Source organism: Maylandia zebra, linkage group LG16 (assembly GCF_041146795.1).
Source record: "Maylandia zebra isolate NMK-2024a linkage group LG16, Mzebra_GT3a, whole genome shotgun sequence".
NCBI lineage: Eukaryota > Metazoa > Chordata > Actinopteri > Cichliformes > Cichlidae > Maylandia > Maylandia zebra.
Window position 1 is genome coordinate 32,476,884 of NC_135182.1, and position 13,941 is coordinate 32,490,824.

At 41.9% G+C, this 13,941-nt stretch overlaps 2 protein-coding genes and 1 non-coding gene across 3 annotated transcripts; all 3 read right to left on the reverse strand.

Annotated features, from left to right (window-relative positions):
- Window positions 1-2,865: 2,865 nt before the first annotated feature.
- LOC101477118 (C-X-C chemokine receptor type 2) lies at window positions 2,866-7,781 on the reverse strand. Its single transcript, XM_004559192.5, has 2 exons — window positions 4,564-7,781; window positions 2,866-4,463 (listed from the first exon to the last, which is right to left on the reverse strand). The coding sequence occupies exons 1-2, from the start codon at window positions 4,568-4,570 to the stop codon at window positions 3,388-3,390; spliced, it is 1,083 nt and encodes a 360-aa protein (XP_004559249.1). The 5' UTR covers window positions 4,571-7,781; the 3' UTR covers window positions 2,866-3,387.
- Window positions 7,782-7,931: 150 nt separating this feature from the next.
- nabp1a (nucleic acid binding protein 1a) lies at window positions 7,932-11,844 on the reverse strand. The gene is made up of 6 exons (XM_012921277.5): window positions 10,789-11,844; window positions 10,427-10,565; window positions 10,256-10,327; window positions 9,773-9,857; window positions 9,519-9,588; window positions 7,932-8,987 (listed from the first exon to the last, which is right to left on the reverse strand). The coding sequence occupies exons 1-6, from the start codon at window positions 10,880-10,882 to the stop codon at window positions 8,785-8,787; spliced, it is 663 nt and encodes a 220-aa protein (XP_012776731.1). The 5' UTR covers window positions 10,883-11,844; the 3' UTR covers window positions 7,932-8,784.
- A 569-nt stretch (window positions 11,845-12,413) lies between these two features.
- Window positions 12,414-12,495, reverse strand: trnas-cga (transfer RNA serine (anticodon CGA)). Its single transcript has one exon. It is a non-coding gene; the product is annotated as a tRNA-Ser (tRNA).
- Window positions 12,496-13,941: the final 1,446 nt, after the last annotated feature.

The following is a 13,941-nucleotide window of genomic DNA, read 5'->3' on the forward strand; positions in this document are numbered from 1 at the left end:
GGCAAAATAGGAGTTTCTGTGGATCATCCAAACTGGCGCTATTTCTGCAAACCCAACAGCCAGTGCCAGTATTGAACCAACATGCTTGTCAGTTATCAAGTAAATTAGATGTTTTTGATCATTTTGTAATCAAGAGGGCGTAGATATCGCTCCTCCGATCTCAAATATGGCTGCATTTCTGTGGCTGCAGTCATCAAAACTTCTGCTTTTTCTCCCCTATACAAGCAAAGTTCACACCATTAACCCAATGGTTCAGAGGAAGGTCGCGCGCTGGACGGATCAATCGGTGGCCGCGTTACAGGACGCACTCGATGACGCAGACTGGGGCATGTTCAGAAACAGCTCCGATGATGATGTCAACGTGTTTACGGAAGCGGTTGTGGGATTCATCGGGAAACTAGCGGATGATACCGTGGAGACAAAGACTATCACAACGTTTCCCAACCAGAAGCCGTGGGTGGATAAAACCATCCGCGACGCTCTGAGATCCCGCACCGCTGCCTACAACACGGGACTCACGACGGGGGACATGGACCCGTACAAAGCCGCGTCATATAACGTGCGGAGGGCGGTGAAAGAGGCGAAGCAGCGCTACGGGAGGAAACTAGAGTCACAACTCCAACAGAGTGACTCTAGGAGCCTGTGGCGGGGACTAAGGACAATAACGGACTATAAAGCACCAACAACCGGTATGACGAACGCGGCCGTGACTCTGGCAGACGAGCTGAACACTTTCTATGCTCGCTTCGAGGCTGCAGCTAAGGTCTCCAACAATGCTAGTGTTAGCGGCGCTAACGGCTGCAGACAGGAAGATACTGCCAGCACCAGAAACGTGCTCGTCATCTCCGAGCATGAAGTAAGGAGAGCCTTCAAGAGAGTGAACACCAGGAAAGCAGCAGGACCAGACGGCATCCCAGGTCGTATCCTAAGAGACTGCGCATACCAGCTAGCTCCTGTGTTCACTGAGATATTCAACATCTCTCTATCTCAGTCGGTGATCCCCACATGCTTCAAAGAGTCCATCATTGTTCCTGTCCCGAAGAAACCCCACCCTGCTTCTCTCAATGACTATCGCCCTGTAGCCCTCACCTCAGTAGTGATGAAGTGCTTTGAACGCCTGGTCAGAGACTTCATCATTTCTTCACTACCAGACACATTGGACCCACTACAGTTCGCTTACCGTCCAAATCGTTCCACAGACGATGCCATCTCTCATCTCCTCCACACATCACTCACTCACTTGGACACTAGAAGGGGGAATTATGTTAAAATGCTCTTCATAGACTACAGCTCTGCATTTAACACCATAATTCCCTCCACACTCACCACCAAGCTGGAGCATCTGGGACTCAGCTCATCTATGTGTCAGTGGATCTCCAACTTCCTAACTGGCAGACCACAGGCAGTAAGGATGGGCGGACATGTCTCAGCCTCCACCACTCTCAGCACTGGAGCCCCCCAGGGGTGTGTTCTGAGCCCCCTGCTGTACTCTTTGTACACATATGACTGTGTGGCCACTACCAGCTCCACCACCATCATCAAGTTTGCTGACGACACCGTCGTGGTGGGCCTGATCTCTGATAACAACGAGACGGCCTACCTGAAGGAGATTAGGAATCTGGAGAACTGGTGCCAGAGGAACAACCTCCTTCTAAACGTCAGTAAGACAAAGGAGCTGATAGTGGACTTCAGCACTAAGCAGGAGAGGAACTACCAGACCCCCGTCATCAACGAGTGCTCAGTGGAGAGAGTGGACAGCTTCAAATACCTCGGAGTTCACATCACGCAGGACCTGTCATGGTCCTGTCACATCAACACCGTGGTGAAAAAGGCCCGACAGCGTCTCTACCACCTCAGACGCTTGAGAGACTTCCAACTGCCCTCCAAGGTGCTCAGGAACTTTTACTCGTGCACCATAGAGAGCATCCTGGCGGGAAACATCTTAACCTGGTTCGGGAACAGCACCATGCAGGACAGACGAGCTCTACAGAGGGTTGTGCGGTCAGCTGAGCGCACTATCCGCTCCGAGCTCCCTGACCTGCACTCAATCTACAGCAGGCGGTGCTGGACCAAGGCCAGGAAGATCGTGAAGGACCTCAGCCATCCCAACAACAGACTGTTCTCTCTGCTGAGGTCCGGAAAGCGATTCCGCTCCCTGAAGACCAACACAGAGAGACTGAGGAGGAGCTTCTTCCCGCAGGCGATACGGTCTCTCAATCACACCACTACACAGTACTGACCCACACATATAGTTCTTACACACACACTGGACTTTCTGGACATTGTTTTTGCACACATTGTTTTTTTGCACAACACTGGTCACTATATTCTTCATTTCCAGTTAATACTTGTACAGCTGCTGTTATTGTGTATATATTTATTTATATTTAGATTTCTTCATACATTCTTATATAGTTCTATATTGTGTATTTTGTTGTACAGTTATTTTATTTTCAACTTTAATTTATATATTTTATCTTATTCTTCCCAGTTAAATTTACCCTTCATTCTAATTTGTGTTGTACAGTTATTTCATTTTTAACCTTAATTTATATTTTATTCCTTCTTAGTTAAATTTACCCTTTTTAATTTTTCATATTTATTTCCTATCTTATTCATAGCCTTTTCCTTTTTTGTTTTCTTTAGGTCACGAGCAGTTGTCCAAGCATTTCACTACATATCGTACTGTGTATGACTGTGTACGTGACAAATAAAATTTGAATTTGAATTTGAATTTGAATTTGAATGGTGGGAACCTTGTGGAGGGGGGGGTTTCCCATCATTTGACTGTGGTGTCTCAGCTGATCAATGAACACGTAAACCTCCAATGACTCTGCGGTGTCATATCAATCACAAACAAAGGAGCAAAGTGGATGGTTTTATTCATTTCTCATATATACAGACGTTGATGGCAACCATATACAGATACAAAAATGTGAATGCATTTCTATAAAAATAACTCAATGTTATGTAATTGATGAACTGATGTTTCACAATCTACCGCCGAATTGTTGCAACTCAGAGTTCACTGGCAAGGGCTCAGTGTTAATGTTGTAATGCTGCGATGTCGTGTTGAAACGCGACATTTTTTATTTTCTCTTTCTTCAGAATCGTCATTGAAGATGACGGGGCGAATTTAACAAAAAAGTGTGTGCAGCAAATCAAAGTTAAATAATAATAAAATAGAATCTAAAGTCTTAAAAAGTATGTACACTAATAATATTATTACACAAATTATTTAAAAATATTTTGAAGTCTTTCTTTGACAAATATTAGCTGCAGTACAAATATGAGGATTATCAAAACTAGCAGTTTTCCACACTTTAATCCCCACATTAAATCTCCCTGATCAGCTGATCTGAGTAGTTTCAAGTGTCTCTGATGTTCTCACATGATTGTAGGCGTGAGCTCCGATGACAGCGAAAATCTGCTGCTTCTTGATGTTGACGATCTTTCAATGATTCTTATCTTTGCCATTAACTGCCGTAGCCTCCTTCTGAATTTCTCTCCCAGGAAAGCGTACAGCACTGGGTTTAAACAGCTGTGAAGCAGGGCCAGACTCTGGGTGACAAACATGGCCTGGTCCACTGCTGTCCTCGCTGGGCACTGATACTCTACTATCTTTGCCCTGAAAAATGTGTCCACTATCACTACTAGGTGGTACGGCGTCCAACAAAGCAGGAAAGCGAGGACCACGAATATGATAACTTTCATGGCTCGCTGGCGTTGAAACCCCCCACGGATGTGAAGGAGGCGATGGATGGTGATTCCGTAGCAGGGCAGCATGATGGCCAGGGGGATGAAAAAACCCAAAGTGTGGCGGAGAATTCTGGTGGCCAGTCGCCACTCATCAGCAGTGCTGGGATCGTATTTTTCAGTGCACAGTACGTGACTAGAGTTGTAAGAGGTGAAAGTGGAGCTGAACAAGCCCGGGAGGGACAGAAGCGCTCCGACAATCCAGACGGCGGCACAAACTCCCCAGCTGACCAGCTGTCGATTAGTCCTACGAACCTCCATGGCGCGCACAATCACAGTGTACCGGTCCACACTGATGCAAGTCAAGAAGAGAATGGTTGAGTAGAAGCTCACCTCTTGGAGGACAGTGACTATTTTGCACATGGCTTCTCCAAATACCCAGCCCCGAGTAACCGAGGTGGCCCAGAACGGGAGGGTGATGGCGAGCAAGAGGTCTGCGATCGCCAGGTGGAGGAGGTAGAGGTCAGAAGGGGTCAAAGGTTGCTTGCTTAAGCTGATCACCAGCCCCACCACCACGTTACCGGGAAGTGCCATCACAAAGATGAGGACATAAAAGACACTGACAACGATCATCACAGTATCTGAGATGGTGTGAAAGTTACAGGGCTGGGTGGCGGGGTCAAGTAAAAAGTCTGTGTAATTATAGCTAAAGTTCAGAGCATCGTAAATGGCACCAAAATCCTCCCAGGACAATGATGCGTTTGGTTCTGAGGACAAAAAAGAAAAAAAGAAAAGAAAGCATTAAATTATTACAAAGACTTTTCCCAAACAGATTTAAGTTGATGAAAGGAGGATGAAAAAACTCACCAGTCATTGTGATGTCTTCTCAGCGGGACGCACTGAATGTGTCACACAAAGGCATTTGTCTCCTAAATGATGTATCCCTCTAGACCCCTCCCACCAGGTCCATTTTCCTGTTTGCGTCACACACACAGACTTTGATTTGCTCAAGAATCCAAACATGAAGGAAGTCTGTTTCCAGTCCCATTTACATTTACACATAGCTGCAAGCATATAGCACAACGTCACTGTCATTTATTTCTTTTTACAGCTTCATGTGTTGTTGTTTTTTCTTTTTAATACATCATTACAGAGTATTTTTAATAGTCTTTTTTTGTTGTTGTTGCTAAACCACAGTGCTTCCCCCAAAACAAACCCAGGCCCATGATGTGAATCACTGTGTCATGGGATTACTGTCACACTGGAGGCAAAATTGAAACAGAAACCACTTGTTGATGTGGTCTGTGAAATCTGTGAAATAAAAAAACACTGTTTGTTTTGTTTTGTTCCATGCATCGCGATCGTGTAAGCCATATACAGAAAAAATGGGAAAATAAGGAAAAAAAGCCTGGGGTACCGTTCAGCCTGTCAACAGTAGGATCTTTAGGAGTTGCCAGATCATCTTTTACCGCAACCATCAACCTGTGCCCTGGCCTGAAAATATGAACAGTTACAGCAATCTGACAGCAGAAGGGTTACCGTCATGATGATAATTCAGTGATTGCAGATTGGGGAAAAGCCTTGAATGTCGTGCACCTGAGTGCACAGTGATGCTGGTATAGCTACAGGTTATACATGAGTTGTATCAGGGTTGCCAGATTCCCAAAAGAGATTGTCAGTAGATGCAGTGAAGCTGTCAGCATGTGAGGCTGATAAGAGATCCTTCTTTGTAAATAAACCAATGGTGTGGCTTAAGAAAATCCTACGTGGCCTGCTTCTAGAGCTGTTGTGCTCAAAAGATTTCCAGTAAACTTGACAATAGCCTTTCAGGCCGAGGGGTAAAATACAAAATGAAGCAAAACACACCACAACATTGCTCCACCTTTTCCGACTCAGTTTAGAATCCTATACAAATGATTTTGTATGTGTTCAAAATTTTTTTAAATTAGTCGATATGTTCAAAATTTATTGATGTAACAGGTTGAAATCCTCATGTCGGCTTCTGTCGGTACAAATCTAAAATATGACAAATCACACGACGCTACTAGACTTCTGATGAAACACTGAGGAAGTTCCCAGCTCATCACATTCTTTGTCAACACGAGTGTCTAAGATCACATTTCCTGCCACACTTCTCATGTGTGTGTCAACTTCCAGTGTCACAAGCTCTCGGCTTTTATCATAAACATGTTTTGAACATATGGTTCTTTGAAAAAAATAATAAAATAACTTTAAAAAATAGTTCTTTGAAAGGTGCTCAGCAGTGACATGATTGCAAAAAAAGACTAAGAAAAAAACACATCTTGGTAAATAAAAGTAGAAATATAGAGTTACAGTAAAATGAACAAGTGATTACAACACATGAGCAACACAGAAATGAATTCTGAAACAGTGCTTTAAATATTTGAAATGAGCCTCGACCTCTGATTGAGAACAGGATTAGTGTATCAGGAGCTGTAAAAATAATCTTTTGGATTAGGGATGTTAAAACTGATGGGTTGTTTGATTGGATTTACTTTGCAATTCTGGACCAGGTCAACTTAGATGCTCTAAGATACAGTGGGAATGTGCAGCAGAAATCTAGACTCACTAACCCGAACACTGAGCCACACTGAAAAAAACCTGCCTGATATCAAAGACGACAGACAGATTCTCACTTTTATCATCTGTGAGACGGGATTGTATTTGCAGGATCTTATTGTGTTGTGAAGACTTTAATGGGGGGGAAGGAACGTTACCCATTAACATCAAAGTGTACTTGGCACGCCAATCTAACTTGCATGGTGTATTGCAGGGGTGTCAAACATAAGGCCCAGGGGCCAAAAATCATCCTGGTGAAGATTCCTATCCAATCACAGCTTTTCCCCACACATAAAATCCTCCCCAGCGGCCATTTATACTAAAGTAATTAAATGATAAATTTTACCCATTTACTTCTTACAGGCCAAACAGTCGTGCTGACAGATATCTTCCTTTAGAACTGGATGCAAAAACAGAATCATTATGAAGAAGTGCTGTGTGTTTGGAAACTTTTTTTTTTTCAAGGTCACACAAAAACAGAAGTTTAAAAATTTGAATAAACGTTATTTAAACTCAACAGATTTTTCTCCACGGGGGGGAGAAACTCTTGCAAATGAAATTTGCAATTTTAGTAAAGACAAGTTGGATGTGCAGTGCTAATGTATTTAAGAGCTGCTTATTCAAAGGGGATTTTGTGCATTTCCCACTTTGCTGAAATTAAAATAAAGACATTCAGTGGAAAGACGATGATTCGGGGACGGGCATATTTAAATTTATCTTTATGCAGGTGCTCAGGATCTAAGTTCACCCTACAATGAGGTTTGATACCCTAAATTTGTCTTACTTTAAATATGACATGAAGTCCAGCTGTTTAGACTAAAAAAAACAAAAAAACAAAACACTCCTACAGCTGCTTTAGGGATCTCTTGTAGTCCCAGCAGCACACGGATCAAACAGCTGGCCTCTACAGGCAACTACACTTTTGTTCCACTTGTGCACACAGAAGACAAAGGTGGTGTCCTGGTGTTTTTGTGCAGCTTGAAGTCTACATGTACGTAAACTAACGTGAAAGGCCCTTTCACCTTTTGACATAGAGAGTAAGAATCAAACAAAAAAAAATAAAAAGAGAAAAACCACAAGTGCGTCAGAAAAGTGAGACTGGGAAATTGCGCCATCCTGAGGCCATAACGTTTAGGTGCTTGGTGCAACAGAGGATATGAAGACAGGGTTTTGTCGAAAGCAACACATTGCTTCAAAACAAAATTCTTAATGCAAATGCTTTCATTTGTACAGACATAAGGGTCCTAACCCAACTGTGATAAAGGAAGTTAAACAATAAAACTCCAGTTCCACTTCTGCTTGAGCAATCTCGCCAAAAACCTGAAGTAAAGAAAAGTAAAACGGTAAAGTAACCATTGTCTGGGCAAAGCAAATCATGCGAAGGCATGTCCAAAAATAACATAATTTATCAATCTGGGCACTAGATGGTGCTGTAGAGTGCAATGATGAGCAGAAAGGAGGTTTATTTTGCCGTTGGTGGCAGTGTGGAGCTTTAATAGAGGTGGCAGCATGTTTACAGGACGATGAGTCTTTTGGGGTGATGTGCATTCAGGCCCCTGAACACTTCTCATGTAGGCTTTAAACTGCAGTGTAAGAATATATCAGCGACAGTACGAGTAACTCAAGCTCTCAAACAGACTACAGAAAAGCAAATGTGACAGAAAATTGCTCTAAAATTTATTTGGTGAACTGTTTTTGCCAGTATTTAAGTGGTCCCTAAAGGTACAGTTGATGGCCAACAAAGAAAAAAAGAGAAAGAAAGAAAACAACAAAACATGTCTTATTGAAAAGAAAAAAAGAAACCGTTCACTATCAGTCTACCTACCAATAATTAAAACTCAAAACTAACACCTTTCCTTTCACACAGTCACTTCAGAAAACAGTTTGGTTTGAAGAGTTTCACGTGGGCAGTCAGTTCAACTACTTATTTTCACAACTTAAGGCCTTTTTTTTTCCCCTCTAAAAAACTAAATAAAGCAGAAACTGATTTCCTGAATTAAATGACAGCTAAGCCTCGACATAAATTAAGAGAAGAAAGTGCATCAAGTGTTCAAGTAGGGTGTATAGTTTTAAAGAACATGAAGAGGGCAAGGGTTCAGGTTGGTGTTTGTTTGGGAGTTGGGGGGGTAACACTGGCACAGAACTGGCAACTTGAAGAAGAAGGGTGCAGACTGGGAAGCTGCCCACACCTCAGCCACACCAGGTCGCGACTATCTAAGAAGCCCTGAAAACGCATAAAGTGGTAGATCATAATCACACTGTGCTGCTTATGAGAGCACTACCTGCACTACGGATGACAGACGACACATCTGATCATGTTAGCCTGGATTAAAAAAGAAAGAAATTCTGCAAGTAGTCAGTTGTTTGGTTTTTTTTGTTTTTTTATAGCCAACACAGGCTGTGATGAAGACGGGGCAGACAGGTCGGAAAGCTGTAAGAGGGGGGTAAATGGTGACGTCCATAGATTTCTCACATACCACCCTCCCCTGCACCTTCTAACCCCCAATTTCATCTTTTGGCACGTCGTGGGTCCCTGCCGTTGCTAATTGTAACTGAGGACTTTGTAGCTGGTGGGGCTCCAGCAGCAGTAACCGAAGGGGCACCGTTGCCAGGCGACCGTCCATTGGGCCGCCCGACGTTCCCAAACGTGGGGTCACGGGGTGCACCAGGTGGTTGATTATTGTTGGCATATGGCGGCATGGCACCGTTACCTGCAGGTTAGAAACATGAGTCAGTCCTCACTCATTTCTGTTTTTTGTCTCACATTTGTGGGTGCGACTGAAGTGTGTTTTGTTTTAACATGTCACCTTCTTCCTTTTAAAATCACAACATGAGTCATTTGTTAGAAGCAAGCTCATGATTGCCACCTCATGTTTGGTGTATTTTCTTTATTTTACCGCCAAGTTGTGTTTTAACTCTAGTTAAAACTAAACTAAGTGAGAAAATTACATAACCCTTGAAATGCCAGCCTTTTCATCCCTTAAAAGATTATTAAGCACATTTGTGAATAATTCAATTGATGACAGACGAACTTCTTTTAGCTGCTTCGCCTTATGCCAGTCCCTGTCTGGAATCTGAGGTTTTGAGGCTCCATCAGTACAGACATAAAGCTTTGTAAATGCAGGTGACTACAACAACAAACCCAATGTTAGCATCAAAGTGTACAATTACATAACACATGCACACAAGTCATCAGTCAGCTTGTGGTTAACTCAAAATTTGCATTAGGAAAATACACTGACCTGGTGGAGCAGATGTACCTGAATTCTGATTGGGTGGAGAGTTCCCCCTCTGATTCTGGTCAGGCTTCCCCTGGTAGACAAAGAGGAAGGCCACCTTAAATATATTTTCACTTAGACTGAGGCATGCAGAAAGCTTGCAGAAGATAGTTTAGCTTGATTTATTTGGGGAAATGCACAGATCTGCGTGAGAACAGGACAACCAAAGTGTTCTTGAGGGGTCTGCACCAGCTGGCCAGTTTCCTAAGAGTACTCACAGACTTGTTTTGCTGGTTTGCTTGGGCTAGCAGCTCTGGGTTTGGTTCACTGAAGTTGGGCACTTCTGAATACACCATACAGAATCTGGAAAGATATTAGAGAACATTTAATCATCTTGTATGATCGTTTCAGCCATCAGCTGTATTGCACTCATCCTTATGAAGAAATGCCCCACTATTCACACTTTATCAGCCAAGGGAAAGCCAGACTGTAACAACCACAAACTGTACTGTAGTAGAGGTCAGTGTGCAAACTTATAAAATGAAATTTTATTCGCTTTAGAAATAAACTTCAAAAATGCTCCAATCATATTTTGTGAAATGCATTAAAATGCTTGACTGTGTTTTAAAACTGCCTAAAACTAAAAATGTTTTACCATTACATTTTACAAAGCATGACTCTGGAACAGAGTGATACGCTAAGCAGAATTCCAAGAGGGACCGGAGCATTACATAAATAGATGTGTGTGACCATCTACTTACTCTCCAATCTTCTGTAGATCTCCTCCTCTTCCAGTGTATAAGGTCAGGCAGCCTTTCCATATAGATGCATAGCTAGCAGAGAAATACCAGGTTAAACTGGTGCAGACATACAAAATATGCAAACACCGATCTCTCTGGCAACATTGAAGATTTCTACATCCGCAGTCTTACCCTCTGGTTAGCTTGATGATGTCCCCTGGCTGAATAAGGCTGCCGAGTTCATCCCAAACGGAGATAGCTATGCTACCGCTCTTGTCTGCCACCTTGCATGAGCGCACCTCATGGCCATCTTTCGTTTTGGTTACTCGACCTAACAAAAAAAAAAAAAGAAAGAAAAAAAGACTCAAGGTACAAATAGCTCTACCAGAGGCCAACTCTCAACTTTCACATAGAACAGTATTAAATCAAAGCCTCACTGTATTTAGGCTGTATCTCTCATGGCTTTCACAGCAAAGCTGCCGGTCCCTTTAAGAAAAAGGAGCACGAGTTGATGTAGGGAGAGACCGCTTTAGCCTCACAGTCCAACTACTCACCTATTTCCAAAACGATGAACACGATATTCAAATTTTTCGAGCCAGGCTTCACATCCTTTATCAAAAACAAGGCCTCGTTTGTTGGTGCTGCCATTATTAGTGTCGAGGGTGGAAAAAACGGACCACTGATGTCTCTCTTCCTGTCACTCAAACTCAGCAGCTATAACTGTCGTTACTATGTAATGGGGAGCTAAAACCGTTAGCTTCAGCTTAGCTAACTAGTTAGCCTGTCAGCCTTGCTACTTCTAACACGTATCTTAACTGTTTATAACATAAAACACAGGGGACCAGCGCCTTAGATAACCCACATTAAACTTAACACAAACGCTTGTGACAGTGGTGAAGGACAACTATACTCTTTACAGCTGACACTAGCAGGGTGACAAGATAGCTCCGCTAAGGAACAATTCGCTAAATGTTTGCTAGCTCCCAGTTAGCTACCTTATTTTAGTTTCAGAATACGAGTGTCTGGATATCTCGTTTTTCGCGATTATCGCCATAATGTCAGCTTCATTCTTCTCATAAAATTAGCTAACGTAGAATCCGTTGCAAAGTAGCTGTCAAGTACTCAAAACGATGTTTCGAAATCAGATACCAATAGGCTGACAAATCCAGAATCCCTGGTTCAATCTGAGGTTCCTGTTTTAACAAATACCACTCCACTGACTGCAAGTTACATTACAGCTTAATGTGCTGCCTGTACTTCTAGCCTTTTTTAGTAGACCCACTCGATCATTTAGACACTTCTTTTTAATGCTTTTAAACTAATCGACCGCATTTCCTTTGTGTGCCTTTTGTAAGTATAAAGAACTGTTAGCCTTGTTAGCGCGCAGTCTGGCCAAATGCTTTGTTATACGACTAGTGTGTCTATTTTCAACTATCTGTAGCCCCAGTAGCGTTGCTGTTGTTCGAACAACACTTATTGTTAAACGTCCGAGGTATTAATCCCTAAATACTACGGCCCCCAAAACGCTGTTTTTTAATAAAAAAAAAAAACTGTACACACTGCCAACTACACGGTTTAACCTTCCTGAACAATGCCCCAAAAACTACGTCAGCTGTACTGCCGGTCAGTTTTATCTCCACCGGACGATTCCATTTTTCTACACGGCGAAGGGGTATATTCGTAAAAGTATATTTTAATGTGATTTTATATAGACAAATCAATATATAGAGAACAATTGTATAGTTGTATTCTTGTAAGATACTGCATCCAAAACCATAAAAAGGCACAAAACCTAGCTGTTTAGAGTTGCAAATGAAAGCAGTTGGTTTTTACCATAGCAAATGAATTCCATTCACAAACAACGCGAGACGAGAGGAAATGTGAGTTTACTATCAACCGTAAAACGAACGGTGGTTTGCTTATTTATTTATTTTTAATAATGTCGCATCCGTTTTACTAATCTCGGTTTATCGTTGTTTTTGTCTTCAAGGTGTCCCAGTTTAAACACAGATTTCACTCAGAGTGTAGAATCTGTCATTTAGCACTAGGTATCGTGGGTAACCCTTCGGGGACACACATTGTATTAAATCAATAAATTGGGTCCAGTTTGACAAGTTTCTGAACGATTGAGTGTGAGCGTGTTTTATAAGAAGAAATTTGTGGCAATCAAAAGTTTTATCGTCACGAACAGGATTCGAACCTGTGCGGGGAAACCCCATTGGATTTCGAGTCCAACGCCTTAACCTCTCGGCCACCGTGACTATACAATCTGGTCCCATATATCTTTTTCACTATAAACATAAGCACTGCCGAGCGTTTACGTTACATATATATTTGGCTGAATTGTGCAAACAAACAGTTGCGTTTCCTACCGTGCTACTTACTACTGTGCAGTGAACGAGAAGAAGGATGGGGCGGTGGAAGAAGCGCAGGGTGTTTGCTTGATTTCGGACATAGGAGGGAGACAAACACCATCAAAACACCCCGCTCGCTCGCTCACAAACGTCGGAGAAATAAAGCTCATTAGACGTTTTAACGATGTACGCAAAAGAGCTGCGTAAAATATAGTGATCTTAAATAAGTTTTTTCTTGTGGATTTTATAAACGTTGTATCGGACAGTAATAAAAGTAAGGTTACGACTGCTGTGGAAATTTCCTTCCAAAGTTTATTGTTGGCAAAGGAAATGCCGGTATCGATGTCCTCTTATTAACAGGAAGATTCCCTCACTTTATTGTTAGAAATCAAAATTAAAATCAAAAGGGTTTTTATTGCGAATCGCTTCTACAGAACATTTTGGTTAGTCTCCGTTTTAATTGGATTAAACTGTGTTAAAGGAATAATGTGATTTTATGTTACTGTGCAATCCAAATTAATGGAAATTTGTATTTCTACAGTATCTGATTACTGATCTTGCTACTCAGTGCTAGTGTATATAAAGTCAATGGTTAATATATAAAGTCAATAGTTAGTGCTAGGGATCGGGGGTTAAGGTTGGTCTAAGGTGCTGCGCAACATTAAACCACAACCAACCTGGATTTTGTTGTTTATATAGAATGAGAATGAATAATCTGATCTAATCTCTGTATCATGAATCCACACTGTGTAAATAAGGGTTGAGTAACCTCGCCACTCCTTTCAGATATGGGTGATACACAGCCCTGCCTGCTCTAAAGTGTACTAGATTCCAGCCCTATGACAAAACTAAACAACCATACAGCCCTGTCAGCAACAAGCTTAACTAGCCTACATGTTTTCTACGCAATTTTAGGTCAAAGGTATTGAATTAAAGGAGACTTACTACTAGGACTCTACTAGCTTTGTAGGATTCACATTTCACAATAATGCATATTCATCTTATACTGGGTCATATGGAGGCCCTTAATACATTCTCTCGCTGAAAAGGGTAGCTTGCTTCTGAATGGCCATCTCCAGGTGGTTTGAAAAGCAACTTTAAGCCTGAGCTATCTATAAACATTTAGGAATACTTGCTTTTAATGACCTCATACAGATCTAAGAGCAAGGATTACTTGTACACACTGCATACCTCATTATTTACAACTATAGTCGTATTTTATATGTGCATTCACACAAGTTTGACAGAAAAACAAGGAAAAGCACAATAGATAATCTTTACCTACCTCTATGTAAGATCTACACCATTATCGTGTTTAACCTTAACATAGATTAAAAGAAAACAAACAAAACA

Coding starts and splice junctions, on each gene's coding strand:
- nabp1a (XM_012921277.5), bottom strand. CDS start 10,882: ATGGCAGCACCAACAAACGAGGCCTTGTTTTTGATAAAGGATGTGAAG. Junction 10,328..10,426: donor ATCATCAAGCTAACCAGAGG/GTAAGACTGCGG, acceptor TTTCTCTGCTAG/CTATGCATCTATATGGAAAG. Junction 9,589..9,772: donor CAAACCAGCAAAACAAGTCT/GTGAGTACTCTT, acceptor TTTGTCTACCAG/GGGAAGCCTGACCAGAATCA.